The 27889-nt window shown below is 54.9% G+C and overlaps 3 protein-coding genes across 18 annotated transcripts in view; 2 read left to right on the forward strand and 1 right to left on the reverse strand.

The window, feature by feature from the left end:
• Nucleotides 1–471, forward strand: part of KEL (Kell metallo-endopeptidase (Kell blood group)) — an 18065-nt gene extending 17594 nt beyond the window's left edge. For all 4 annotated transcript variants that reach the window (XM_039860535.1, XM_039860536.1, XM_039860533.1 and 1 more), the window contains one exon: nt 183–471. In XM_039860535.1, the coding sequence (XP_039716469.1) occupies nt 183–344 (162 nt within the window). In that variant the 3' untranslated portion in view covers nt 345–471. The remainder of the gene's footprint in view (nt 1–182) is intronic.
• A 197-nt stretch (nt 472–668) lies between these two features.
• LLCFC1 (LLLL and CFNLAS motif containing 1) lies at nt 669–1940 on the reverse strand. The gene is given in 2 exon segments (XM_039860548.1): nt 669–1206; nt 1731–1940. Coding segments are annotated over 2 exon segments (399 nt in total). The 5' UTR covers nt 1885–1940; the 3' UTR covers nt 669–961.
• A 48-nt stretch (nt 1941–1988) lies between these two features.
• TRPV5 (transient receptor potential cation channel subfamily V member 5) lies at nt 1989–27885 on the forward strand. Of its 13 annotated transcripts, XM_039860527.1 has the most exons (20): nt 1989–2445; nt 2767–3368; nt 3477–4066; nt 4297–4556; nt 4740–4856; nt 5751–6079; nt 8225–8322; nt 8450–8572; nt 8999–9136; nt 9432–9530; nt 9662–9837; nt 10214–10360; nt 12264–12476; nt 20272–20358; nt 20454–20530; nt 20771–20936; nt 21127–21193; nt 23500–23768; nt 26678–26784; nt 27532–27885. In XM_039860527.1, exons 6-20 carry the CDS (start codon nt 5952–5954, stop codon nt 27830–27832), a joined length of 2196 nt encoding a protein of 731 aa, XP_039716461.1. In that variant the 5' UTR covers nt 1989–2445; nt 2767–3368; nt 3477–4066; nt 4297–4556; nt 4740–4856; nt 5751–5951; the 3' UTR covers nt 27833–27885. The 13 variants fall into 13 exon arrangements, with proteins under 13 accessions (XP_039716461.1, XP_039716462.1, XP_039716455.1 ...); XM_039860528.1 differs by lacking the exon at nt 4740–4856; XM_039860521.1 differs by having other exon boundaries at nt 3477–3706; nt 3797–4066; nt 4297–6079.
• Nucleotides 27886–27889: the final 4 nt, after the last annotated feature.

Here is a 27889-nt window from a genome sequence, read left to right on the forward strand (position 1 = left end):
AGACCACCCCCCGCTCCCCAGATGCCCACTGCCTGATCAACCGACCTGCCAATGGCAAACACTTCTGCCCCTGCCCTTGTCTTTGTCTGCTGTCCCTGGTCACCACCCGGTCTCCGGGTCTTGCCTACGGACCCGTCTCCACCCCTCTCTCCCCCTTTCCCGTGTGGGCCTCTTCCTCCCAGGTAATGTGTAGGGAGCCCGGCACCCAGGAGTCTCGGGGTACTCACAGCCCTCCCGTCCTGCGCGTCCACGGGCCCCTCAGCAGCACCCCAGCCTTCGCCAGACATTTCCGCTGTCCACACGGCACCCTCATGAACCCCTCCCGCCACTGCCAACTCTGGTGACCCGGCCACCAAAGGGCCCTTGGTGCAGACGGTGTCACTGTCTCCCTGCCCGTCCATGGAGTCAGGACAGCGTCTCCTCTCTCCTCCAAAAATAAAATCTGGCACTTGGCTTCTGCCCGTCTCTTAATGGCTCTTTCCTGCTATGTTCTATGCCGAAAAGTCAGAGAGACAGGAAGAGGAAATTGTGAGCAGCGTTCCCGAGGCACGAGGGAAGGAGAGAAGTAATGACTGGTGAACTGGCGGGTCTGAAGGTCGACGCCCGGGCCGAGCCCTTAAATAGACCGGTTCGAGATAAGAGGGCTTTGGCTAAGTCTCGGTATTTTATTGCTATTATTTTTCTTGTAGCTGCCTCCTCCCCCTAATCTGCTTTACTGAACAAAGCCAGGAGGGGCATGGGAGGGAGAAGGGCTGGGGTCCCTGGGCTCCGGCCTGGGGAGATGGCGCTCAGAGCATGGGGAGGCAGGGGGCAGTGCCGATGGGCCGCTGAAAACCAGCGCCGGGGTCCTCTGCTGCTGCCTCCTGAGGTAAAGGGGCACTGGCAAGGGGCAGGACGCCGTGTGTACGTCTCCCTTGAGAGTACAGACCTGGAGCCCAGGGAAGGGAGGGTCAGTAAGCGATCACGAAGTGGAGGTAGATATCCAGGCCCTCGTCCAGGAGCCAGGCCACCACCTCCGCCTCAATGTCCCTCATAAAAAAACCACGATGCTGGCCAGATTGAAGCAGAAGGCTAGGTCAGCGAGGTGGTCGCGGAGAGCTGCGTTCTCCGATGTCTTGTCCTCTTGCTGGGCCATGTCCACCACCTCCCACATCTCACCCACTGAGGAGACTGCAAAATGCTCTTCGAACTGCTCTTGCTCCTGGTCTGCAACGGGAGAGGGGAAGGTGCTGAAACGCCGACCCCGGCCTGCACCGCAAAGGGGACCAAGCGGGAGACTAGGGACAGTTAGGGCTGTAGCCCGATGGCCCGTGTCCTTGTCCTTGACCGGAGAGCTGACGCTCCATCTGGAGTTCTGATCCATGTGCAAGCACAGCTCCGACTTGAGCATGCGCACCCCGTTTCCATCTCAGTCGGCCTCCTCCAAAGAGTCGCACCCTTTGGAGAGCGAGGGACCACCTCGGAGGAGGACGAAGCCAAAGGCTCTCATCGCAGACGAGTGCGCCCGTCTCATACGTGTGCCCGCGTGCCGTTTCCGCTGGCCCGTGGTATGCGCGTGACTAGACCTGCCCAAGACCCTTTCACATGACAGCCTCACACGACGGTAACGGGGCGCGCGCTCTCAACCTGAACCGATCTCAGATTTCGCTCTGGCCCGATCAGTAATCTGGGACCGACTCCAAACAGATCTGGGCTCCGGTCTCCAGACATCATCTCCCTTCTTGACCTACCTGCAGAGAGTGTTTTCGCTTTCCAGCTCCTCTCGTCGGGGCCTGGGCTCCCCTTCTGAGGCTTCACCCCCTTCGCCCACAGCAGCAGTAGGACGGCTGCCAGGAATGCTGCCCTATAGAGCTGGGAGCCCAGGGAGGTCATGGGCCTGCCCATCCACCGCCTGCGGCCTTCCCCACGCCCTGCCGCCCAGCAGGCTCCCCGCGGCCACCCCCGCCCCCCACCGTCCCGGCCCCCGCCGTCCCGGCCCTTACTCCTGCCCAGCACTGCTTTCTCCTCTTCCCTTCCATAGCGCCTCTGATGTCATGAGCTCTGTGAAGTCATAGCCGTGGGCCTGACCCTCATTCCGGCTCACTAGAGAATTCCATTGCTGGAAAAGAGAGTAGAGAGTAGCCAGCAGGGGACAACAGAGCCTTCTAGGGGGACCATAGCGGGCCGTCCTGTGGGAAGCAACCCAGATGACTTGGGAGTTGGTGGAGTACTTTCGCATTTATTACGTCCTTAGATCCACGTAGCAACCAGGTCTCAAAGCAGTAGTGTTATTACACCCATTATATAGATGAGGAAACTGAGGTCCGCCAAGGAAATGACTCACCCGCTCGAGATCACACGGACAATAAGGGCAGAGCGGGACCGTTGATGAGCTCGTTGGTTCTAAACGTCGCATCTTCCCACCCTCCCGTGCAGCCTTTCTCAAGGGCCAGCGGCTTGCACGGGGTAAGGCCCAGGCCAGATGTGGGAGTGAGGCCCAGCGGGTCCTGGCCTGTGCGTGACACTCAGGCTCATTGAACATGAGGGCGGGGAAGAGGTGTAGGTGGAGGGTGGGAAAAAGGTCCATGCCATGTGTGTGCGTGCGTGTGTGTGCGTGTGTGTGTGTGTGAGAAAGAGATGGAGACAGAGGGCAGGGTGCCCTGGGCCCACGCAGAACCCGTCCCCTCCTTCCTCGTCCTCCCCTAGACTGTCCTCGGCCTTGGCCCTCGCGCTGTTGTACTGAGAGGTGGGAACAGCCTCTTATTTTATGTCCTCTCATGCTCTTAGATACAGAGAAGACGTTGCTAGAGGCTCATCCGCTAAACTACCTGCTTGGTGGGAGGAGGTGGAACCTTCAGAGAAGCGGCAGAGAGGCGAGGAGCCCACATAACATCTCAAGAAACCTGCCTCGCTGGCCCAATGCCCACCCTACCCACGAACCCGGCGGGCGCACCTGTCGGCAGTAAGCGGCTGTGGCTGACTGTCATCTGCTTCTTGGAGCAGAGATGATGGTTAAGGGTGCGGTGGGGTGAGGTTGGGGGGACAGGCCTGTCCCCCGAAAGCCAGAAAGAGACACAGGCCATAAAATACAGAAGGGGCGCTGGGACGGATGTGAGGAGATTTTAGACACACTTGAACTGTCACAGCAGCTCACGACGCTCCCGGCATCCATGCATTCCACACCTGAACGGACCACCGCGTGCAGGGGCCAGGTCGCGTGCAGAAGCACGTGCCCCTCCTGGAAAGGGGGGTGCAGAAATGGAAGCGCACGTGGAATTTCCTCTGCACAGACAGCACCCACATGCTCGCCTGGAGGCTCTCTCACAGACAGCCACTGCTACCTCATACGGTGCAGGAGATCACTTGATGGTGGGGGAGGAAAGACTCAAGTAAGCAGATGACCCCACTCACCCCTACCTTGGACTCATTGGCCTGCAGATCCAGGGAACGATGCTTGGGTGGAAAAAAATCACTAATCTCCTCCTGGTTATTTTGAGGGAGGAGCCTTCTGGTTCCTGGCAGAGAGAGAAGCCATCTCCACCCCTGTGAGTGCGAGCGAGGACGGCTGGGGGCAGGGGTGTCCTAGGGGGCAGGGCGGAGTGGAACGAACCGGGAGGTGCTGGCCACCGTCCTCTGCGCCCGCCTGCCCCGCTGCCCGTGCCCCAAAAGACGATGTCTCCTTGGAGGAAGCCGGGAAGCCCTTCAAGTGTCTTTTCTTATTACAAAGGTATTTTAAAAGTATGAAAAACAAAAAAGGGCTAATAATTTCTCCATCCAGTGGTGATCACTCTTAATGTTCGCAAGAACCTGTCCCTAGGTGGCTGTGGGCACGCGGGGTGGGAGCACATCTCCCGAAAACTGGAGTCCAGGTGTCACGTGTGCCTCCTCGTCATCACGTCCGAGCGAGAGGTCTGGCCGCCTTGGCGCCAGGGGCTCTGGGGCCTGACAGTCTCCTGGGCACCGGGGAGGCATAGCCGAGTCACGCTGGATGCTGAGGCAGCATCCTGGGGAGAGAGGTCGTGGGCGTCCCTGCCTGCGGAAGGCTGAGGGAGCACGGAGAAGAATGTCGGGGGGAGCGACCAGCCAGGTGGGGACAAGGGGTGCAACAGAGGGGAAGGGGTGGTGGGGACGAAAGCCAGAGTGAAGAACTCCTAAAAGATGAGCAGTTTCTACATCTCCAGTCTGCCCCTGCGACGGGTGGGACAACGTGGTCCCCCCTCAGGCCGTTCGTACCTGCCTCTCCCACTGGAGAGGACGGTGCAAGCAGAGAAGCGCGAGTGAGGGGGTGAAGACGCTGCTCCCCCTTTCCTCCTCCAGGACCCAGGGAGCTGCCCTTGGCGAGAGCCCCTGCTCACCTGCTTCGTGCGGCTCTGACCGGGCCAGCCCCTCCTCCAGCGCCCTCCAGGATTAGCTTTATGGGCTGGGAGCTCCTTTCCTGAGCCTGCCTCTGCTTATCGGTTCATCTACAACCCCCACCTCAACCTTATCGCTCCTCCATCTCCTTAGACTGGAAGTCCCAAGGCTCAAGAGGCTATTACCACCTCAACCCCCAGCAAAGCAGAAAAATGTCCCGCAAGGTGACCCCCTTCCCCACCCCAGCCGGCGCCTCCCTCTCCCAGGGCGAGAGAGCAGCTCCCTTCTTGTCTCCGGCCTCCACTTACTCTTCCTTGCCTGATTTACTTTCCTTTCAGTCCTTGTCCTTCTGAAAAAGTTATTTTGTCTATCCTTCCACCTCAAGGAGAAAACGCTCTTTCTTACAGTGGAGGAAGGGGCCTTGCCCTGCTCCTGGAGACCCCCAATGGGGACGCCCCACCTACTTCACCCAGGCCACAGATTCCCAAGAGGCGGCAATGTCTGGCACGTGATTGGGAGATAAGGTTTCAACTTTAAAGCCACTTCCAGTTTTGCCACTAGCCATGGGTCTTCTCCCTGTCTGGGCTCCATCTTCTTACTGAGGAAATAATGAGAATCCAGCCCTATCGTCACGTACTTCTTCGGGCTATTGAATGACTACCTACGCACCTCTTTGAAAACAATCGGGAGGAGAAATAACATACCATAAAATAGCACGATGCTGTCCTGGCTTTGCTCCTCCCTCCCGCTCTCTCATTCCTGGAGAGGTACCCAAGTGTGGGACCCGGGCATCCCCTCCTTTCCTGCTCTTCAGACTCTGCAGGAATACGGGGCCCTGTGGCGGGGAGTCTCCTCTGACCAGGGGCTCCAGCGAGGCACTGGTGGGCTTCTCATGGAGGAGGGGTGGCCTGGAACCCTCCTGTGAGAGAGATGACAGCATCTCTGAGAAGCAGCCCCAGGGACTTCTGAGCCCATCTCAGGGAGGGAAACCAACGGTGGCCGAGTGCTTAGGGCCACGCTCACAGACGCTTCCATGCGAGCAGAGGCCCCGTTTCACAGATGAGCATACCGAGGCACAGAGAGCTCTCCTCACTGGTCTGTAAGGTCTGAGCCGGGACTCCAGCCGGCCTGTGCCTGACTGCCCAGCTGGAGGACTTCGCTTCCTGCTCTCCTGCATCCCACTGACCTGCCCCCCGCCCCCGCCCCCGCCCTTGCCTTGCTTGTGGGACCACCTTTCAGGTCTCTTTCCAGATTGCTCTGCTCCACCCCCCGCCTCTTGAGGTCTCAGCCCCAGCCCACTGCCAGGAACAAAGTCCCCTCCCCTGCTCCCTCCTGGCTCTAGGGCAGGCTCTGAGCCCCAGAGGTTGGCTCTGGAAAGAGCTCCACCCCCTCCAGGTAAATCTGCTCTCTCCTGTTAGGGCCTCCAGTCCCCTCAGTGCACGTGTGCACACACACACCCTGCAGCTGCTCATTCCACGCCGAGCACACCAGCCACAGGACAGGGACACCGGCTCCTACTCCCAACCCCAAACGAACCCGCCTCTTCCTCAGTAGCTGCTGAGTCCTGGACCTGCTGCTTTCACGTCCCCATAACCTGCTAGTGCCTGGAAGGGGACGACATGAGGGCTCCTTCGCCCAAGGCGAAAGGGCTCTGGGCCCAGCTCCAGAAACTTCTGACCTCCTGGCTGTTTGGAGACAAAGACTGGGAGCAGCGTCTGGACGAGGCCCACATGCTGCAGCAGAAGAGGTAGGCTGCCCCATCGTGCGTGTCCGACCCGTCGCCGCCCCACAGACCCTCCTCCCGCTCGGGTCCATCGCCAGGATTCAGCGCCAGGCGCTTAGACGTGCCCTTCGCCCTCAACCCACCCCTTACGCTCACGAAAGCCCAGCTGTGTGGGGGTGGCATCGGGCCACACAGGGGGACCTCGAATGTGGATGCTGTTAGATTCATAGGCAGGACGCCCACCTGCCTGCCTGGTGGAAGAGTGGGGTGGGGACCAGGGGGACCAGATGGAAGAAGCTGGGGTGTATGGGGCTGCTAAGCCCAGATGCAGGCCGGTGGGGGAGAGATGGGACCCTGTGGGTTTTAGACTTGGTCAAAGAAAGGGGGAGGGATTACCTTTAAAATGAATGGCAGTTGATTGTGTGGGAAGGGGCAGGGGAGCTCTGTTCTGTGTTCCGCCTGCAGCTGACCAGCTGCGGAGGGAACCCCAGGTGACACCGCAGAGTCCTTAGCTCCGTCCTCTGCCTCTGAGTGAGTCTGCTGTGAGCAGCGGTGTGCTGGGAACTGAGGATACGGGGGTTGAATAAGCCTGTGTCTGCTCCTGGGACACTCAGCTCGGGTGGGGCCGGTCCACCTGGGGGCAGGTCATTTCATGGGCAGCCGGCTCTGAGGTCCACACCCTGGAAGCGCACCCAGGGGAGGGACCTATCCTAAGGCCGGCCTCTGCCTCAGAGCACTGGGGCCTGCCTCCCATCGGGGAAGCAAGGCAGGCAGCAGACCCTGGTTCCGAAGGGCTGCTGTCACTGGCAGGTGGCCCCTACTGCACCCGGCCCCACACTTCAGGAGAGCCCCGCACTCTGTTAAATGCACTGCCGTCATTGTCTTGAAATTCTTAATAAGTTTTAAACAAGGGGTTCTGCATTTTCATTTTGCCCTGGGCCCTGCAAATTGTGCAGCGGGCTGTGGGTGCAAGTTCGAGCCCTCATTCCAGAAAGGCCCTCTGCTTGCTCATCGACCCCCACCCCAGGCCCTGTGCTGGAACCTTTGGCCTCCCCACCTCTGTCCCTGCTGTAGAGGGGGATTAGGGCCGTTTCTGAGACAGAGCTGGGTTCCAGACCCTTCTGCAGAGGCCCAGGGCTATAGGCTGTGGGCAGGGTGCTCAGCACAGGGATGAACCCCGGAAGCCTAGCCCTAGCAGCCCCGAGCGGGGTGCACTTGGAAGGAGGGTCTAGGCGAGATGGGGCGGGGGCTGGACCCTCCTGCGAGCTCTGCCCTAGAGGGCAGACTGGAGCTCCACCTTGAGATAAAAGCTGCTTCTTTAAATAAAACACTTTTCCAGTGGCTCATAGGAACATGGGAAGAGAGGAATTTGGGGCTGGGGGACATTACGGTCATTTGTCGGTTTGTTTGTCGGCCTATCATCTCCCTCATGACCTTTGACCTGCCAGACCCTGTGGTCACCTTCACAGCCAGCAAATACTTGCCCAGCAGGACCAGCTTCAGCTTCATCCTGTGTTTGGTTCATCCAGGCGGGGGGAAAAGTGAAGATTGACCCACAGAGGGGCCTGGGACAGGCTTCTCCACAGGGCTCGCAGCTCCTGGTTGCTTATCTCAGAGAAGCCCCAGGCTGCTCCTCCTCCGTTATCACCCGGGTGTTTAGCCTTGAGTCTGAGGGCAAAACGCAGAGGGAAGAGATGGATCTTCCATACCCCACTCAACTCTCCCTGCCTCCCGGCAGGATGTGTATCTAAGCAGCCTGGAGGGGTAATCAGAGCAGCAACTCACAGGCATCAGGCTCTAACACCTGGCCCAGCTGCCCGTCGAGCCCACTTCTGATCCCGCCACTTGGCGAAAGAGCCGATTGAGCAGGCCAAGGTGTCAGCAGGAGCAGACATTCCATCCCCCCCACCTGCTCTGGCTCCCCAGTGCCCGAATCATTGAGTAAGCTTAGGTTGAGTCAGCCAGGCCCGAAGGCCTCCTCTCCGGGCAGCCGGGACCACCCATTCCCCAGCACAGGCCCTCCCCCTGGGGCACTTCAGCTCTCTGCTGAGTCCCCCGCCCAGCTGAGCCCCGACACCCCCACACTGGGAGAGCTAGCGTGATGGAACCACTCTGGTCTTGGCCTCTCTGCGATTCGTCTCTGCCTGACCCACATTCATCTTCTTCCAGGATCCGAGAGTCTCCACTGCTTTGGGCAGCCAAGGGGAATGACTTGTGTCTCCTGAAAAAAATCCTGCTGGGACAAACCTCCGACTTTCAACAAAGAGGTGGGCTCAGAGTTGAATGTGCCGGAGACGGCTCCCTCCGCCCAGGACTCCGAGGATTTCTGCGAAGGGGCCTCTTCCCAGAGGGGCCCTGGGAAGTGTTTGACACCCCTGCCTCTCTCCGCTCCAGGAGCCCTGGGGGAGACGGCGCTGCACGTGGCGGCCCTCTATGACAATCTCGAAGCAGCCATGGTGCTGATGGAGGCCGCCCCCGAGCTGGTCAAGGAGCCCACCACGTGTGAGCCATTTGTAGGTGAGGAGCCTGCATAGCTTTTCAAGGTGGAAAGAGGTCGGGGGGATCTGATGTCATCTCTGAAATGGGGCCTCTGAGTCTGGAGGAACACAAAGGTCCTCCTGGTCTTGGCTTTGAGTGTCCTTGGCTACTTTGAGTGAGTTATTGTTTCCTTTCAACTCTTTTCAAGTCCCTTGAAGGGCAGGATGCTATTTCTTTCACAGCAGCACTGGAGTGATTATAATTACAGCTCACCCCCAATCGTCCAGAGGCGGGGACGGTGAAATAGACAGCCTGAGGGACCCTCGGCCTCGACCCCAGGCCACTCCGCTGAGCCAAGGGCAGAAATCTGTTCAAGGATAGGCAGGGATCTACTGCAAACCAGGGGGATGGTATGTCTCTGAAAGAGAGGGCAGACCCCACGACTGAGAACCGTCCCCGAACCAGGTCAGACTGCACTGCACGTGGCCATCCTGAACCAGAACGTGAACTTGGTGCGCGCCCTGCTCTCCCACGGGGCCAGCGTCTCTGCGAGAGCTACAGGCACAGCTTTCCACCTCAGCCCCCACAATCACATCTACTTCGGTGAGAGCCAGGGCCAGGGCCGGGAGGCAGGGGAGCTGGGCAGGGGCGAGCGCGAAGGCAGGGAGGGCTGAGGAGGGCTCCAGGCCCGGGGAAGCTGGCGGGGTTGGGGGGTCGGCCCTCAGAGGGCTTGAGGCCAGAGCCCACTTCCCTGCCGCCCTCCGCACCGTCCCTGCCTCTGGTTCTGCTGACAAGTGTCCCCAAGCCCAGAGCTGAGCCGTGGGGAGGAGCAGGCCGGCACCTGGGGAGGCTGCCCATCCCGGCCGCACTCAGGCCACGGAGCCCTCTGCATCCCCAGGGGAGCACCCTCTGTCCTTTGCCGCCTGCGTGGGCAGCGAGGAGATCGTGCGGCTGCTCATCGAGCACGGAGCTGACATCCGGGCCCAGGACTCCCTGGGTGAGTGCTGGGGGAGGGGCGCTGGGGTGGGAGGTGGGGGGCCGGGGCAACCATCAGGCCTACCCTGCAGTGGGCGCGGGAACACCTGGGACCGGGTCCAGTGGCCACGTGACACCCATGTCCTCCCCCAGGAAACACAGTGTTGCACGTCCTGGTCTTCCAGCCCAACAGAACCTTTGCCTGCCAGATGTACAACCTGCTGCTGTCCTATGACAGACGTGGGGACCACCCGCAGTCGCTGGACCTTGTGCCCAATCGCCAGGGCCTCACCCCCTTCAAGTTGGCCGGAGTGGAGGGCAATGCTGTGGTGAGCGACGCGCCCCAGCCCCGTGGTGCCCTCATAATGCCTCCCAAGCTCCCCAGAAGGGTGGTGGTCATTTCCCCACTCCCTCCGATTCTGCACGAGAACCCTCGGCCTCGGGATCCCTGACTCCTGAGGACCTCACGCTCCTCCCTTAGAGCAGCCGCAGGGACCCAGAATGCCCCTCTCTGCCTGTCCTCCTCTCTCAGGTCTTTATAGGGTTTGCGGGGAGAAAAGAACCAAAACGTAACAAGGGGGTTCACGTCCTCAAGGGCTTGGCAACTCCTGACTGTCGGGCGGTCCCCAGGAGCGGTCAGTAGTGGTGTGCCCCCGGCCTGGCTTGTCGCACGCTGACCTTCCTTCTCACCGCTTGTTCTCGAAGATGTTCCAGCACCTGATGCAGAAACGGAAGCACATCCAGTGGACCTGCGGGCCGCTGACCTCCACCCTCTATGACCTCACGGAGATCGACTCTTGGGGAGAGAAGGTGTCCTTCCTAGAGCTCGTGGTCTCCTCCAAGAAGCGGGAGGTACGGGTGCCGGGAGTATCTGGGACTGTCGCGTGCCAGTGAAGAGCCTGTTTGCGGAGCTCCTCAGCTCCAGACACTTTCCTGCCTTGTTGTAGGTGGAGATGAGCGTGCCGGGACCTTCGGGAGCAAAGTCCAGTCGACACCTCTTTGCACTGTCCCACTGCCTGGCTTCGTCCCTGCCCCTTTCCTTTGTCACATTCACATTTCCGATGGAGAACTCTTCAAATAGAAGTTGCTTCCTTCCCTCCCTTCCTTCCTTCCTTCCTCTTCCTTCCTTCCTTCCTTCCTTCCTTCCTTCCTTCCTTCCTTCCTTCCTTCCGCACATGGAACACCTGCATCCCAGATGCTACATGAGGAACTGAATACAGAAATAAATAAGACAGTTTCCGTCAGGCAGCTTCCTCAATTACCAGTCTCTTTCCCCAGTAACTGCAATAGAGTACAAGGTTTACTATCGCCGAGGTTGGTTCGTGCAATGCACAGCGGCAGCAGAATTGAGGGCAGGTTAACGTGGCTCAGACGGACCAGAGATGTCACAGAAGTGCTTGAGCTGGGTCTTCCAGGGGGAGCTAGAACCACCAGGAAGAGGATTAAAAAGAGCTTTCCAGAGCGGGAAAACCACGACATCATTCAGACAGGACTGAACTGAGCCATCTGAGGGAGAGGAAAGTCTGTCGAAGACTGGCAGAGGACAGAAAATGCTTCAGGACCCGCCAAGATAGTGGCAAGATAGAGTTTCTGTTGCTTATCTGCCGCTCGGCAATTTCCCGGGAACCTTCTAGAGCCATAAAACTCAGATGACTATTACTGCTAATGAATAGAGGAAAAGTCGAGTGACCAGTTTGTATAAACTTCCTCAGACACTATTCCCAGAAACAGATAAGGGGCGAGCAGGATTTCTTAGGAAGCAGAGCTCCAGACAGACCTTTGGTCTCCGATTTCGGCTGGCTCTCAGCGTCCTCGTACAGGTTTCATTCTTGGTCCGCTGGTTTTCCGGTCCCTCCAAATTTCTTTCCAGCTCCCTCTGTACCCCGCACTGCCTGCTCCCTCACGTCCGTCAGAAGACCCAGACCCCTGCCTTGCGGCTGGAGCTGCTTCGCCGTCCTGTCCTGTCCAGCCAGGCGTATCTGGAAACTGTTGCTGTCTCTCTCCGCCCCTCTAGGTCCAATGGACAAGATACTCTCTCTGCTGGCGGTTAATCCCTGTGGCTGTGCTTTGAATTTGCCTTTTCCCACTTTCTCAGATGCCTCGTGCCGACCACGGCTCGCTCTCTCTCATTTGTATCTCTCGCCTTCCCCCAGAGCACCAGCCCACCTGGCTTGGGGTATTGCCACATCCCACTGCCCTGCCCAGGTCTTTTATCACTCTTCCCCAGCCCAGGAGACTTCTAGAGCGAATCTGACTACTTCTTTGCTTGACCCTCCAATTGCTTCCCATTGCACTCAGAAAAAAAAAATGTGGACTCCCTACCTTATTAGCATTCCTGACGTGGGATGATCTGGCCGTTATCACCGTCACCCATTCTAACCGCCCGCCACTCCCAGCAGGATCTCTCCTGTCCCACCCACCCACTTCTGCACACGGCTTCTTTTGCCTTCTCTCTAGCTCTGCCTTCGCTCACCTATCTACTCACCGCCCTTCCTTCCTTCAGAGCCTCGCCGGTGCTCTCATGTCTTGTGTTCACTTCCGTAACGGTTTATCTGCAGCGGTAGCCCGAGGCCTAGCGTATTGCAGAAATTACTAGTTAAAAATCGTCTGTTAAAAAAAAAAAAAAGACTGACTCCCTGAATGAATGATGCTGGTGCCGATTGCCGCCCTGCCCCTGCCCACCTGGGACCCAGCGGGAAACCCGGCACTCCTCACCACGTTGGTCACCCCGGGCCACTTTCTCCCTCCTTGGCAGGCTCGTCAGATCCTGGAGCAGACCCCGGTGAAGCAGCTGGTGAGCTTCAAGTGGAGAAAGTATGGGCGGCCGTACTTCTGCGTCCTGGGCGCCTTGTATGTGCTCTACATGAGCTGCTTCACCATGTGCTGCGTCTACCGCCCCCTCAAGTTCCGCAGTGGCAATCGCACCGACTCCCGAGACATCACCCTCCTGGAACAGAAGCTGCTGCAGGTGATTCCTGGGAAGGGATGGGAGGGAATGTAGACATGGTGCCGGAGACCGGAGTAACCCCACCTGGGAAAGACACCGCTCACTGGGCTCCAACAGCTGCAAGGCCTGACCACCCAGGCAGAAATCAGACGTGGGACCAGAGGGCCAGAGAGGAGGCCTAATGAGGAAAAACGTGTACTTGTCCAGGAAGCCACAGCTTCTCATGTCGACTTGGAGTGAATGCTCACTGTTACGCTGAGCACTTGTAAAATTCCTCTCCGTGTCGAGAGAAGACCCGCCTTTCGGAATGTGAACGTTCGTGGAGACCCTGTTGTTCTAAAGGAAGGGAAGTTGTGCCCCGAGGTAACTTCCTTCTGTTAGGGACATGGCCCTTCTGGCTTGCCTTCCCTCTTTGTACGGTCACTACGAGCACATTGGCAACGTGTCAGCTGTCCGACCCCCTGTCAGAGGTGCCGCAGAAGGATGCCCGCATTGCACAGCAGCTGAGCAAATAATCTCTGAGGTCTTGCCATCCTGTAGTGTCCTTCAGAGACCTGGGCGGCGAGGAAGGCTTAGTGGACGTGGGGAGGAAGCGTGAGAGCCTGCTGAAGGAGCAGCCCCTTTTTTGCGTGAAACAGAATGAGTAGACTCTAATGAGTACTTCTGAGCATGTACGTTCACCAAGCATAGGTACAGTGGGTTGGTGTATTGTTCAAAGGCCTTTTTTTTTGTCCTGGTGACCTGAAAATAGCCAAAAGGGTGTTCAGGCCTATGGGCAGAAAGTGAAAGACGGACGAAGAAGAATTTTGCCCGGCAAGGAAGAGATAGATAACTGGACATTTCTACTCTGTGCAGGGTGGGCCAGCCGCGGGCAGAGCTCGGCCTGGAGTAGGGCAGAAAGAGAAGGTGGACTGCCTGCCTAGTCAAGGAGCAAAGTTAGACCAAAGATGGTGGTCACCGAGGGAGAACAGGGCAAAGTGCCTCACTCAACCCCAAAGCAGGTCGAGACGCTCCATCTGTCCTGCTTCTGTGACCGCCTCTCAGTGTATAGACAGGTGCTCGTGTACCCAGAGCCGCCGTCTCTCACGGAGCAGGATTCGCTGCCTTGGCAGAGGTGGTCACAGGGCGGTCAGGGGAGGCTGCGTCCCATGCGTCTCAGACTGGGCTCGAAGGTTGCCCCTGATGTGGAGACCACACAAGGAAAAACACAGGTATCTAGGAGATGGCCGAGTGACTAGAAACGGGAAAAGGTATAAGCGTCAATGCGTTGGGGGTGGCTGGGCTTTTTCACCACCCCTGGCCCTCAGACGCGTTCTTTCCCAGCCTGCCTTTGTCTCAAACCGACTTGCGGGTTTTCTGGATCTAGAATGTAGATGGTTCTGGCCTAAGAGTTGGGTGATGCTGAGTGGTGGATCGCCTCTGAATCTCCGCCCTGTGTGTCTCTTTCTCTGTGGGGCAGGACTAGTTATGTGCAGACATGTTCCTTTGACCCAGATAGTCTGAATTATATTTTAAAATCCCTCCCCTTGCCTCAGGACTGGGTGAAACATAATTATAGCTGATTCCAGCCTACCCATCCTCCCATTACCGCCCCTTTCCTTTAGGATTTTTACCCTTTGCCTTCCACTTAGGTAAAAGCCACTTGGGCCCCAAAAGAAGACTCTTGACTTTCAAATATTCTTTTTACGCTCGGGGAAGGAGACGAAGAAGGTTAAGAATGTGGCCGTAAGGTGCTTGGGTAGCAGAGCAATGTAATGTAATGTCGCTCTTTTTCGGTGTTGCCCCTTGAGGCTTGGTCCTGAGTTTATGAGCTGTTCGTGACCCTCTTACTCAGTCGCAGGTCAGTTTGGATTATATCGGGGGCTCCCACACCGATCACCACGCTTTGAAAGGTTCTGCTTTCGCGAGGCACCAGATTTGTTAAGGAATAGGAAATTCCCTTTTTTCTGCTCTTTTAATACTTGAAAGTCTTCGAAAAATGAAAATGCTCCAGTGCAGTGTCTTGACATATGAGTCAGCCCATGGAGCTTTTTCTTGGATAAATGAATACTTTACTGTCCAGTTATGTTAATCAATCTGGACTCTGTGGACCTCACGGGACTGGAAGAGTGTGGTCCAGAGCAGCAGCTGGAATGAAAGAGAAAGCTCATCTATTGGTATGAGGTGGCACAGACTACACGAAAGCAGACAGATGCGAGGAGAGAGTTAGTTTATCTCTACCCGGCTTTGGAGATCTCTTCGTGGGCGTCCTCACTCTAAGACGCTTCACTGTGCAACCATGGAAGGTAGGCTTTCTCAGAGTTTCCCAAGAACTCCATTAATTAACCAGAGTTAATTTCCTATCTCCATGCAACGTCTGTTTGGTTTAGGCCAAAAAACATCCACTGTTGTACTAGTTCTCAGGTGAATAGAAAGTTCAAAATCTGGGAGCCAGGTGGCCTGAGTATTAGTCCTCACTCTGAGACCAAATAGCTGTTTACTTTGGGCAGATCCTGCCTCCTGCTAGATCAGTGGTTTTTAACCAAGACTGAAACACGGGAAGTTAGTAAAAATCCTAAGTCTAAGCTATGTCACACCTAATAAATCAGAATATCTGAAGCCGAGGCCCTGGCGTTGGTATTTTCAAGAAACTCTTGGAGCGATCTTGATATTCGGTCGGGGCTGAGAACGACTAACTTCCGTCTTAGAGGCCGACTCAGCCCCGGCTTACGACCCCTGGCTTCATGATGACCCCAGTCATCAGCTGATCACTCTGATCATGTGGATTCCTGAGGTGCCGAACTGCAGAGAGTGCCTGTCTCTTGCCATCAGACTCCTTCTTTGTCTCTAAGATGTCCTCCATTTCTCCCCTTCGCTTTTCCCAAAAGCATTTCACTCATTTATTTGTTAAACAAACAATCATCAAGAGCCCCCTAGAGCCTAAATATTATTCTAGGTGTTAGAAATTCAACGTGGCCCGAACCGAATCATGCGATCTCTGCCCTGGGAGAGTTTACAGACCGGTTTACGTGAATTCAATGAAAAGATTTTATTACAACCCGTGATTTTTACATTTCGCATGATTTTTTTCTATGATAAGAAAAAGAACAGGGCAGTAAGATAGCTTGTAACGGGCCTGGGCGCTCTGGAAGGCCAGGGAAGGCTTCCCTGAGAAAGATAACTGAGCTGGCATCTGGGTAAGAGTTAAAGTCGAAAAGTGGGTCTGGGCGGGAAGAAGGCCCATCAGAGGTGGGAAGACCCTCACCAACATCTGGGAGCTGAAGGGAGACAGGCGAGAGCCCAGGGGGCCGGGGTGAAGCCTCCAGATGAGGTTGGCCAGGGGGGTCCTGCCCAGGTCATCCAGGGCCTTGCAGGCCATGTCGAGAATTTGACTCTTCATCCCAAAGGTAATGGGAAACTCTGAAGGATTTTAAACAAGGGAGGCCTTGGCAAGACTTTATTTTAGAAAAATGTCTCTGTTTACAGGGTAGAGAAGAGATTTGAGAGGGCCTGGGAGGATGTAGGGAGACCAGCTAAGAGGCGATTACAGGTCAGCCAGCAAGAGACAGTGGTGGATTGGCCCAGGGGTATGAAGAGAGCTGCAGAGGACTTGGCTTCGGGGCTCATTGCAGGTAAAATCATCACTACGGGTGCGAGGAACTGGACGCAGAGAGCAAGGGAAAGGACGATGGCAGGAAGGACGGATAGGTTCCCACTCATTCTAAATCAGCCTCTACCTGACACGGTCAGTGGGATTGATGGGTCTGCACATCATTATTTCTCGTAAGCTCTCAATGGCCCAGAGCACCAGAGCTATTTGAAAACCCAATTGAGCTCCAGCTCTGCTTTGCTCAGGGGTCCCCGGCAGGCAAAAATAACATCTCCTGGGTGCTCACGCTGTGTACGTCACAGCGTTCCCCAGAGCTCCCGAGAGCTTGTGAAAGGCGACTCTGGCAGCAAGGCTTGGGGGGCGGGGGGCGCAGAGTGGGGGGAGCTGAGACCTGCATTTCCGACTAGCTTCCAGGAGACGCCTGTGTGATTCTGTAGACCACACTCCGGATGACAACGCACTTTCATGTCACTCGATCCTTATAGATATCTCAAGAAGTATATTAAATTATTATCACCTTTTTGAAGTTGGCGAGTTTAAGTCATGAGAGATTAAGTCCTTTGGCAAAGGCACTCGGCTGGTAGGGGACGAGCCTTTCCCTTCAACGTGAAGCCAGACCTCTTCTCCCTCCAGAGCGATGTGCTGGGTTCCAGTCCTCTTTCTGAGGGGACCCATTGCATAAGAAATGTGTCTCCAGGCTTTGCCCTGAGCCACGGCCTGCCACTCTCGCCGCTATCCGGCCACGTCTAATCTCTCGGTGAGAGATGAGGGACACCGGGGTGCAGGGGCGTCAGACACGGAAATGCCTCCCACCCCAGCTACCAGAGCTGCCGTCTGTTCTCCAGAGCTGGCAGCAGGTGCTGTTTTCATGGGGTGACCTGCGTGTACAGGGTAAGTCGTTGACATGGCGAGGATGCCTCTGTGGGGAGCGGCAGTTTGGGGGGTTCATCTTCCTGAGAAAGTGCAGACTAGAACGAGAAACAAACCCTTATGGTGCCTCCTACGGGCTCCTCTTAGGGAACCAGGAGGTCTTCCTCTCTTTTTGGCCCAGTGGTTCCCAACTTGGGGTGCATAGCAGAAACACCTACATCTAAAGAAAGATGTGAGGTCCCTGCTCCAAACAAATGAGGGTCCCCAGGGTTTCCCTGGGCATGGATGTTCTGACAAAGACTTCCTCGTTGTTTCTGGGGTGCAGCCTGGTTAGAAACCCCCGCGCGGTCCAGAGGGTCAGAGTTGGTCTTCATTCGCGGCCAGGGGGGTTCTTTCCTCGGTGAGCCTGGGACCTTGGGCAGGAAGAGCAGCTCTAGGACGAGGGTTCGACGGCTTTTCCTGGTGTGCCCAGCTTCCTCCCGCGCTGCCTGTGCTCCTCACCCTTTCACATGGGCTGCAGGGTTCTGCTCTGCTCACCCCTCCGGGGCGTTTCCTTCCAGGCAGTGGGCTCGGCCGGCTGATAAGCCGGAGCAGTCTCCGGGGGCCACGCTCCCTGAAGTCAGCCTCTGCGGGGGGTTTGGCTGTCGACAACTCCTGACATTCCAAGCCGTGTGATGATGTGAAAACTTGCAGTCAGTCATTGCTAGAAGACAATTGTTTTTCACAGGGTGGGGTGGAATGTTTTCTCAGGGCGTTATTAGCCAGGCCTGCTCAGGTGGTTTTGAGCTAGGAATCGGAAAATCCCAGGAAAGCTTAATTAGCTGTCACCCTTTTCCCCAGTCCCACTTCCTGATTCCCCTTTGGCCCCTTCTGCGTGCGCCTCGCAGGTCGTGCTCAGCATGTTCCCGCCTGCCCCTCTCTCCTTTCCTTCCTTCTCTCCTTTCTTATGAATGGAGCACCCACCATGTTGTATGTTGTAGATAAAGATGCTCTCGGCGACCTCTAACATGACTGGTGAGACCCGGAGCGCCCAGACAGTGGCAGCGTGCCAGGCGAGAGCCACAGCAGAGTGGCCCCGCGGACCCACTGGTCAGCGTCTGGTCAGCGTCCGTTCCCTTTAGATGAGTCGGGAGGATTAAGCGAGGATGAGCCAAAGGAAGTTGGTGGAGGGAGGAGACAGTGGCGCTCTGCTGCCTGGCTTAAGGGAGAGGACCTTTGGGGACGAAGTGGCGGAAGAAGCTACCTTAGGGCAGTCAGAACGCAGGTGGAGCCGACGCAAAAGCTTGGGGTCTCTGGACACCTGTCACTCACTGGCGACCTTATGTGGGGGGCTCCTACTTGTAAGAGCATCCGTTGGTCAAGCACAGGGCTGCTGATGAGGGGAGGCCCCGGAAGGCGGTTGCGGTGACCGAAACTGTCCCCAGCATCCTCCACTGGTCGCGGTTTTACCTTTTCATCTCCCGAGGGAACCGCCGTCCCGTAGGGGCACCCCGATCCTGTGGCCCTCCCGGCCAGCTCCTTTGCTTCTCAGGCGAGCCGAGGAAAGGTGGGGGCAGGCGTCCTACTACTTACGACCCGATTCTCAAAAACAGTCGGCGTGTTTTACAGCTGGACAGATGCCACAGGGACGTTTAGATAAAGAAACGGAACGAGGCCCGCGAACTGAATGTCGGGAGAGGTGGATCCAAGTAGTGGCTAGAGCTGGGGATAAAAAAAGAGCTCTGAGCTTCCGTGAAAGCAAGGCAAAAAGGGAAATTTCCCGTTCTATGATGAAATAAAATGTACCAGTTTCTCAACAGAGCTGAATATCGGAGAACTCTGCAGAACGTCAATCCTTTAAACAACGAAAGAGTCACTGAAGTTTAGCGGCAGGTCGTTAGGTCAGATTGTTCACCAGGCACACAGACGCCAACCCTGCGGTGGGTCTTCCCCGGCCCCGTGTGATGTACCTCAAACACTTCCACCGTCCACAGGTCGGTCCGGCCCTGCTCTCTAAGGCCGTACCCTTGGCTCCTTCTGAGCCAGCAGTGCGTCCTGCACAGCCGTGGGGCCCTAGGTGGGCACCTCCTTCATACCACAGGGCACCTCCTGCCTTGCAGCATCTTTTTCTGTTTCAAAAGCTGTGTCACTCACCGGACCAGCAAATGCACAGATGGAGTAGCCCACAGAGGATGCTTTGCGGGTCCGGTTTATAGAAGAGTAAAGATGATCAGCACTCCCTATACCTAACGAGGGATCCCATCACCCCCCCAGTTTAGATCATCAACTTTCCCACTGGCCCTGGGACTCTCAGCTCCTATCTTGGGTGTGCTTTACAGAGGTGTGATCTTGGAGAGCGGAGTTGCCAAAAGCCTAAAGGGTACTTGAATGCGTGGAAATTATTTGTACAATTTCATGTGGGAGTTACTTATATATGAACACAGTTTTCTGGAAAAGAGCGTCCGTAGTTTTTACGAAATTCTCCAATGGGCTCATAATGTCAAAAACGTTAAGAACCGTAACTGTGGGATTCGATCCGCACATCCATGTAACGCGGTGAGCCTTTCACTGCGAAGTAGCAGGCGCAGAAGGAGGAGGGTCTCTCCATCTTGACCTGAGAACCGTGCCTTCCACACCGACTGCTCGGCGTGAGGTGGGCCCTTTCTCAGAACTGAAGCCCGTTCGGTGTCTCTAACACCTCGTCTGCCCTTTTCCCTGTTGCCAACTCATAATAAAATCGCAACGCATCTATCTATAATGCTTTAGGGTTTATGAAGAACATCCAAATACTTCATCTATTTTGATCTTCACAATTGGTCCTGGGAGATAAACATCAGACTTTCCTTTTGACAGATGAGAAACCTCAAGCTCAAGGAGGTTTAATGATTGATTCGAGGTTTTGCCAAAGCTGGTAGGTTCTATCTGAGTACATACCGGAACCTTTATGTTTAAAGTCTATTCTGCCTGCTGGGAAACACAGAGAAGTCAGGAAAGCTGGACTTTCCACATAGCTGAAGCCATTCGAAGCTACCGATACCTCTTCCTGTCGCTGTGACCTTCTTAACTTGGTGCTCTAAAATGAGCTCTCAGCCCCTCAGTACATACGTCACAAATTACTGCTCATGACATATTGTATAAAAGGTGACTTGCTAGGTGATGGCTCAAGTTAAGACCGTAAGCAGCGTATACTAAGCCTTGGGTACACAGACAAATGTCCGGGCCGCAGAGGTAGCCACACAACATGTACAATGGAGGGGTGGGGACAGTGCCACGGGGAGCTTTTCCTCACCTTGGGTAGACCTCACTTGCTTTGGCCCCCTTGCCCAAAAGGATTTGGTGCTCAGGCCGTCAGAAAGCACTTCTTATTCTGAACCCCAGGAGGCCTACGTGATGGAGCAGGACAAAATCCGGCTGGTAGGGGAGCTGGTGACCGTCATCGGAGCTGTGATCATGCTGCTCCTGGAGGTGAGTGCAGGTGGGGTCCGGGCGAGGCCATCTACTGAGTCCCCCGGCTGAGCTGCAGTCTCCATGAGTTTTCTGTTTTACTGGCCTCTTCCCAGATCCCGGACATCTTCAGGGTTGGTGCCTCTCGCTATTTTGGACAGACCGTCCTCGGGGGACCGTTTCATGTCATCATGTGAGTGTCCCTTCCTCCGAGCCTGAATTATTCCAGATCTCTCTGGGGCCTAGACCTCAGGTGACCCTCACCTCCAGGGCTTCCTGTCTCCAGGAGGCTTGGCTGCATGACTATATGTGCGTTTTAGATGTATGACTGTATGTGCGTTTTAGTTGTAAAGACTAGGCCTGAGTGTGTGGGTACCACCCAAGTCACAGGCTTGCTGGAGGTGACCGGGACTGCTTCCCACTCTCCCCCCAGCATCACCTACGCCTCCCTGGTGCTGGTGACCATGGCGATGCGGCTCACCGACACCAGCGGGGAGGTGGTGCCCATGTCCCTCGCGCTGGTGCTGGGCTGGTGCAGTGTCATGTACTTCGCCCGAGGCTTCCAGATGCTGGGCCCCTTCAGCATCATGATCCAGAAGGTCAGTTCCTTCCCCAAAGTTCCCTCTGGCTTCAAAGTTCCCTCTTCCTTCCCACTCGGAGCGGGGAGGGAGCGGAAGTGGAAAGGGTAGATGCTCGGTGTGGATCTGGCGAAAGTTTGGGGACCTCCTGCTAAGAGATAGATGGAAAAAGGGTGACCCCGTTCTCCGTCCCCTTCTCTGTCTCCCACAGATGATTTTTGGAGACCTAATGCGTTTCTGCTGGCTGATGGCCGTGGTTATTCTGGGATTTGCCTCAGGTAAGCGCACTGTTCCCTCCCCCACTAAATTACGGGATCCGATTCTCCAGAAAGATTGCGCTCACCCTGGCTCTCAGTTCTCATGTACGCTCCCTTTCGCTTTTTATTTTATTTCCCTGATGGAAGGTGAGTCAAAAAGCGCACTCGTATCCACAAGATCAGGGTCACTCAGGGTGGCCTAGAAGGTAGACCCATGTGTTCTGAACTTCTGGGCCAATAATATTCATGTTGACTAACCTCCCTACAAGATCTTTAAAGGAGAGATTAAAAAAAAGCGGGGGGGATTTGGACAGAGAAGGGACATTAAACAGGAAGACTGGCCGGTTACGGATCTCAGAAAATTGTAGGCAAACAGAGACAGCGCAGTCCTTAGCTCTTCGGCGTTCACACTTCAGAAGAAGAAACGTAGAGCGTTCGATAGCGCACAACGTGCTGTTTCTCCTCTGTGTGGTCAAAGCTGAGAGAAAAGGAAAGAATTCTAAAAAGGTGGCACAAGAGACGACATTCGGAGAGTCTGAAGAGTGAGAGAGGGGACAGAAGACGTGTGAGGAGAGATGAGGCAAAGAGGGGGCAGGGACCCCGTAAGGTCCGGGGCGCAGTGGGGGACAGCAAGGGAGCAGCAGACAGAGCCGGAGGGAGGGAGAGGGGAGGCGAATGAGGAGAAGAAAAATCCTAGCAACGGCGTAAAGAGGAGGGAAGAGAGAAAGACCACAAGTCGAAGCTCGTCTTTGGCGTCTGCACCCAACAGCCACAAGTTGAGGGGGCGTCTTAGATGATGCTGGGAGACGCGCCCCCCCGCCCCCGCCAACTCTGAAAGACCAAGGCTTGGGACAAAGGGACTATTCCTGTCCTAAAAGTCCCCTGTTTAATGGGAGTCCCCACAAACAGTCGACCCAAACAATTGCACCAAGAGCTGAGCTGTGAAAGGGGAAATTGTGGGGCCCGCCTGGTCGGAGGGTCCCTCACACACCCTTTCCGTCATCTGCATGCACACGGCTGCAAAACGAGCTAAGGCTGACTAGACCCAGAAGCTCCTAAACGATCTCTTTTTTTCTTAAGTAAAAAAGCAGTGTTTCGTCCTAGACCCTATTTCTGCTCTGGGGATCACCTCGCTTACATTACAGCTCCCCACACAGAGAAGAGCCTTGTAAAGGTGCCAGGGCTGTAATGAGGTTCCAGGTGGTCCAGGACCATCCACCGGCTACACGGTGATCCAGCCAGGGGATCTCAGAGTGATGGATGGTGATCTAACGGCCACGGAGATTTTCTTCAAAAGTGCTTTTCTTTTAAGCTTTTCATGTGCTCAGTTCTTTAAAATTACTGAAGATTCCATGCATGCTTATAACAACTTGCCTTTTAAATATTTAGTTTTTGAAAATATAAAACCTAGTGCCCCGCCCCCTTATCCACGGCTTTGCTTCCCATGGTTTCAGTTACTCACAGCCAACCACGGTCTGAAAATATTAAAGCGGAAGTTTCAGAAATAAACAGTTTGTGAGTTTTAAATCGCACACGGTTCTGAGCAGCGTGATGAAATCATCCCTCCGCGTCCCTCCTGGGACGTGAGCCGCCCCCCTGGACGGCGTCTTCGCGCCGTGGACTCTCCCCAGCTATTAGTCACTTACTTAGGAGCCACCTCGGTTATCGGATGGACCATGTCAGTACTGCAGGGCTAGTGTTCAAGGCACCCTTATTTCACTTAGAAACGGCCCCAAAGCACAAGAGTAGTGATGCTGGCGTTTCGGAGATTCCAAAGCGAAGCCGTAAAGGGGCTTCCTTCACGTGGAAAGTGAGTATGGTATAAGATATGGAGAGAGACCACGTTCACGGAACTTTTATTATAGCACATTGTTTAAATCGGTCTATTTTATTATTCGTTATTGTTTTCAATCTCTTGCTGTACGCAACTGATAAATTAAACTTTATTGTCGATATGTGTGTACAGGAAAAACTTAGTATCTGTAGGGTTCGGGACTGTGGGTGGTTCAGGCGTCCGGGGGGTCTTGGAACAAGTCCCTCATTGATCGGGGTGCAGGGGACTACTGTATACCTCTAATATTTTGCTAGGTGGTTGAGTATTGTCATTATCCAGAGTGACGAACCCTGTCATGGGACATCTCAGGGTGTCCACAGGTAAACTGTGGCTTACGCGTGTGCCTTCGCACGTCCACCCTTGCGGCCGTGTGAGTGTGCGTGAATGGAGGGAAGTGGCGTGAATGGAGGGAGGTGGCGTGACTGCCCCCCAGGCCCGTCCTCATCGTGGCGACTCTCTCTTTCCTCATGTCACCCTTTTCCTGGCGGAGCAGCGTTCTTTATCGTCTTCCAGACGGAGGACCCAGAGAAGCTGGGGGAATTCTACGACTACCCCACGGCGCTGTTCAGCACCTTCGAACTGTTCCTCACCATCATCGACGGGCCCGCCAACTATGACGTGGACCTGCCCTTCATGTACAGCATCACCTATGCGGCCTTCGCCATCATCGCCACGCTGCTCATGCTCAACCTGTTCATTGCCATGATGGGCGACACTCACTGGCGGGTGGCCCAGGAGCGGGATGAGCTCTGGAGGGCCCAGGTGAGTTTGCCAGTGTTCATCTCACTAAGGTGGAGGGGATGGAGAGAACAATCGAAACGGGATGTGTCATGGCGGACGACTCTTAGGAGAGTCACGGAAAACCCAGTGGGACCATCGCCTCAACAGAGGTACATTAGGATAGGTGGAGGGGACCAAAGCGGGGCAAAATGAGAGGATAGGGGTAGGTTGACCACCCAAGATCGGAAGGTGTTGATCACAAGGGAAGAGTAGACCCAGGAGTCATTTCTGAGTCCAGTGGGAACCAGAAACCATCTCGTTCTCATATATCCTGGTTTTTAATTTGGACCTTATCTTTCGTTACCTTCTATAACTACCTGTTTCTCTGTGATCTTTTCTCTATGTTATCATAGGCAAATTCAGCTTTGGAGTTGGAAGTGTGTTTAGTGCTCTTTTAGTTGATTTTCTGCCCAGTGTATAATCATTTACTGGTCAGAGGGTCATTCGGTGTTTTTTTAAATGCTGATCAGGACCTTATTATCATGTGGATTTGGGCAGTGGGTGGGAGGAGAGCTTACAAAACATTTCAGACTTTTTTTTTTTAATTGGAAAAGTCCATGTTACAATGAGCTCAAACCTAACTTTCTGTAATCCATTCTTTGGCCCTCATCTTTTCTTCTTGTATACGGCAGGACACACTCTTCCATACGAGCACCAGTCAAATATTTGAATACAGCCATTATTTATCCTCCCAGACTCTTCCTACATTTAACGATTATTTAGAGCCTGCCGTGTGTGAGAAACGTCTAAGAGCTGGGGATACAAATTAAGCATGGACACGCCAATGCACATCTGTGCCCACAGTTTGGAGCTCACGGTGTGGTGGGGAAGACAGACATAAAACAAATGACTTCCCGGAAAGCTGTACAATTGCAGTAAAAGTGTCGTAGTGAAGTAGAACACGCTGAGGACAGGATGCAACCGCAGAGTCTGACTGGAAAGTTAGGAAACACTTTTCTGAGAGTGACGTTCAAGATGGAAACACGGGGTAGCCGATGCAGAATGATGGAGAGGGACGGAGGTTCGAGTTTCTATCGGTCAGGACTCTCGGCTACAGGGCTAGAAAACCAAACTCGAATACACTTAAAAAACAAAACAAAACAACAACAACAACAACGAAAAACAAACAAGGATGTGTTGGTCCGCGTAAATGAAAAGATGAAGGAATTAAACCAGTTTTAGGCAGATCTGGCCAGAGCCCAGATCTTCACTTCACACGTTACATTCATTCTTCTGTTCAACTCTCTTTCGTCCAGACTCTTCTAAGGGGATCTCTCCCATCATGTTGGGGAGATAGCTCAGAGAGGCTCTAAACTCCCAAAGGAAAGAGCAGGTGTACCACAGAGCGCCACTCCAAGGCCCCCGTTCATTTTGTATTCTGCGTGCCTCCTAACGCTATGAAGTATGTAGCCTTGAAAAGAACATCTTTCTCCCAGCGAAACCCATTACAACGAGTGCGAGTCATAGGATCCTTCAACTGAAGGTTAAGGCCAAGGACTAGATGGTGGTGGTGGCCACGGTGGTGGTAGAATTTGGGGGAGAACATACTAATTAGCCAGAACTGTGTGCAGTTCAGTCCACTCTGACGGACTGAGAGTGGTGACAGAGATTGTCTAAATGAAAGATGGGCGTTGTCACCAGAGAAGGTGGGGGTCTGAAAGATGGCGCCAGGAGAAATAATAAACGTCCTTCGCAAGATAAAGAAGCAGAAGGGCTATCCAGGGAAAGGGCATAGAGCAATCGGGGTTTGGAGGGAGCTTGGTCCAGCTAAGAAATAGACAGAAGGTCGCGAGGTGTGGAGTGCCTAAAAAGACAGGGAAGAATACAGAGTGAGGGGTGGACTTTTGAAAGATTCATCGTTCCTTCAATTAGTGAAGCTTCCTGGGCCCAATCCATCCCGATGGCACCGTTCTGTTTGTGACCTAACTGATCGTGGTCCTTTTGAAACTAGAGCGGTCCTGATACGATTAGAGGGATGCAGGCATGTCACGAAGAGCGGCCGTGTCTTTCCTCGCTTTGGACACTATGCTGTAAATTGCACCTAAAATCGAGCTATGTCTTTTAGAAAGGACGCAGTTGGCCCTTATGAAGCTTACGACCAACCGGAACCCTCACATCTCCCACCCTTGCTGCACAGCTTGCTCAGCTGGGCTCCTTCACCGCTTTTCTGTACTTATACAGATACTTGAGCCTTAAACACAAATGGAGAAACTTGCATTTAGTTTCCTTACGTTTTATGTTATTGGTTTTTGACCAGCATTCCTGTCTGCTGAGGTCATTTTTTCTATTGCTTCTGTCACCTTGCAAATGACATATCCCTCCCAGTTTTGTGTCACGGGCCTATTCGATAAGTTTTTCTTCTGTGTTTCATCTAAGTAATTAATGAAGGCTGGGCGAAGTACAGGACATGTGACCTGCCACTAAAACTTTCCCTGCCAAGTCTGCGTCATTAAGGCACTCTTTTCCTCCTAGGGGGTGGGCATTTAATTCACTGTACATTCCCTGAATACCAACAGCACTACTTCATCTGCCAGGTCACTGAGATTCTATTTAATCATTTTATTTAAATCAAGATAGTTGGTCTATGGCTTTCCTATGAAAAAGCAAATGAGATTAGTCTGGAATGACTCATTTTCCATGAATCCGAATAGTAATTTAGGAGTCGCTGTTTTATTCATAACACTCGTAAAGGATTCTCTCTCCTTTTATGACTAATGATGAGTAAAGCAGGTAGCACAGGCCAAGGGGTGGGTGAATGCCTGTCACCTCCACTGACCTCCGGTGTCCTCGTCCCACCAATGCCTCAGGGTCCTCTCTGTCGGTGGCCTCCAGCGCTCTCTGAACCCCATCGTTCTTTCTGAGTTCTTCCTCTGCCTCTCTGCTGCTTCCAGGTCGTGGCCACCACGGTGATGCTGGAGAGGAAGATGCCTCGCTTCCTGTGGCCTCGCTCTGGGATCTGTGGGCGCAAGTACGGGCTGGGGGACCGCTGGTTCCTGCGGTGAGTGGCAGCGTACACGCGTGAACTGAAAACGTGTGACGCCATGGGGGCAAGGGTGACCGGTTCCGCATTTATCGCCCTCCTTTCCATTTTCGAGATCCCAAACTGGAACCAAGGGAGACGTCATGACTGTATAAAGTGAGACTGTGTCGCCCAGTCTGGAGCAGGGGCTGGAGCGGAGTCGGGGTGAAAAGCATGGCGGTAGCTGAGGCCGGGCTGGGTGCGCCTCAGGGCAGTGACGCGGAGAGGCTGCATACGTGTGTTCGTGCCGGATGCGGGCATGGTCCCCCACCTTGCTCCAGCCTTCTTCCCACCTGACCCTCATTTCTAGTATATTCTTGCCTCGACGCTGACCTCCTTCATCCTCTACCCTGAGCTCGTCGCCTGCGTCTCTTGTCTTATTTATTTCCTGAATTGCATCTCCTCATCTTTGTGCCGTATCTATTTCTTCATTGGCTCTGATTCCTCTTTCTTATTCACCCACATTCCCCCAGCACCGTACCCACACACAAGCCGCACTAGTCTCCAAATCCTGAGCGCGAGGCCTCGCAGCCTCCACCCCGGTTCACGCTCCTCTCCACGGCCCTTCCCTTCCCTTCCCTCGATCCGCGATGCCCTTCTCACTTCGCCTCTGCTCCCTTCCTCCCCCTTTCCTCCTGTTGTCTCTCCATTGCTCCCCACGCTTTCCCCCGAGGCCCCCCATCTCTCCCCAGCTCGACTGAGTCCTTTCCCCGCTTCTGTCCTCAGAATCGAGAGCCACCAGGATCAAAATCCCTTGAGAGTGCTTCGCTACGTGGAAGCGTTCAAGTCCTCAGACAAGGAGGATGGACCAGAGCACCTTTCTGAGAAGCGGCCCTCTGTGTTTGAAAGTGGGGCTGCAGCCAGAGCCTCCCTGGGCTCCCCGACCCCCTCTCTGTCCCGGACCACATCCCGCAGCAGCAGCAGCCACCGCGGCTGGGAGGTCCTTCGCCGCAACACACTTATGGGACACTTGAATCTTGGACTGGACCTTGGTGAGGGGGACGGAGAGGAAAACGTCTACCTTTGATCGGGACCCCTGTTACTCTGGATGCAACTCCAGGCCTGGCGGGGTGGGGAGGGGGGG

This window comes from Pteropus medius, unplaced genomic scaffold (genome assembly GCF_902729225.1).
Source record: "Pteropus medius unplaced genomic scaffold, Ma_sr-lr_union100, whole genome shotgun sequence".
Taxonomy (NCBI): Eukaryota; Metazoa; Chordata; class Mammalia; order Chiroptera; family Pteropodidae; genus Pteropus; species Pteropus medius.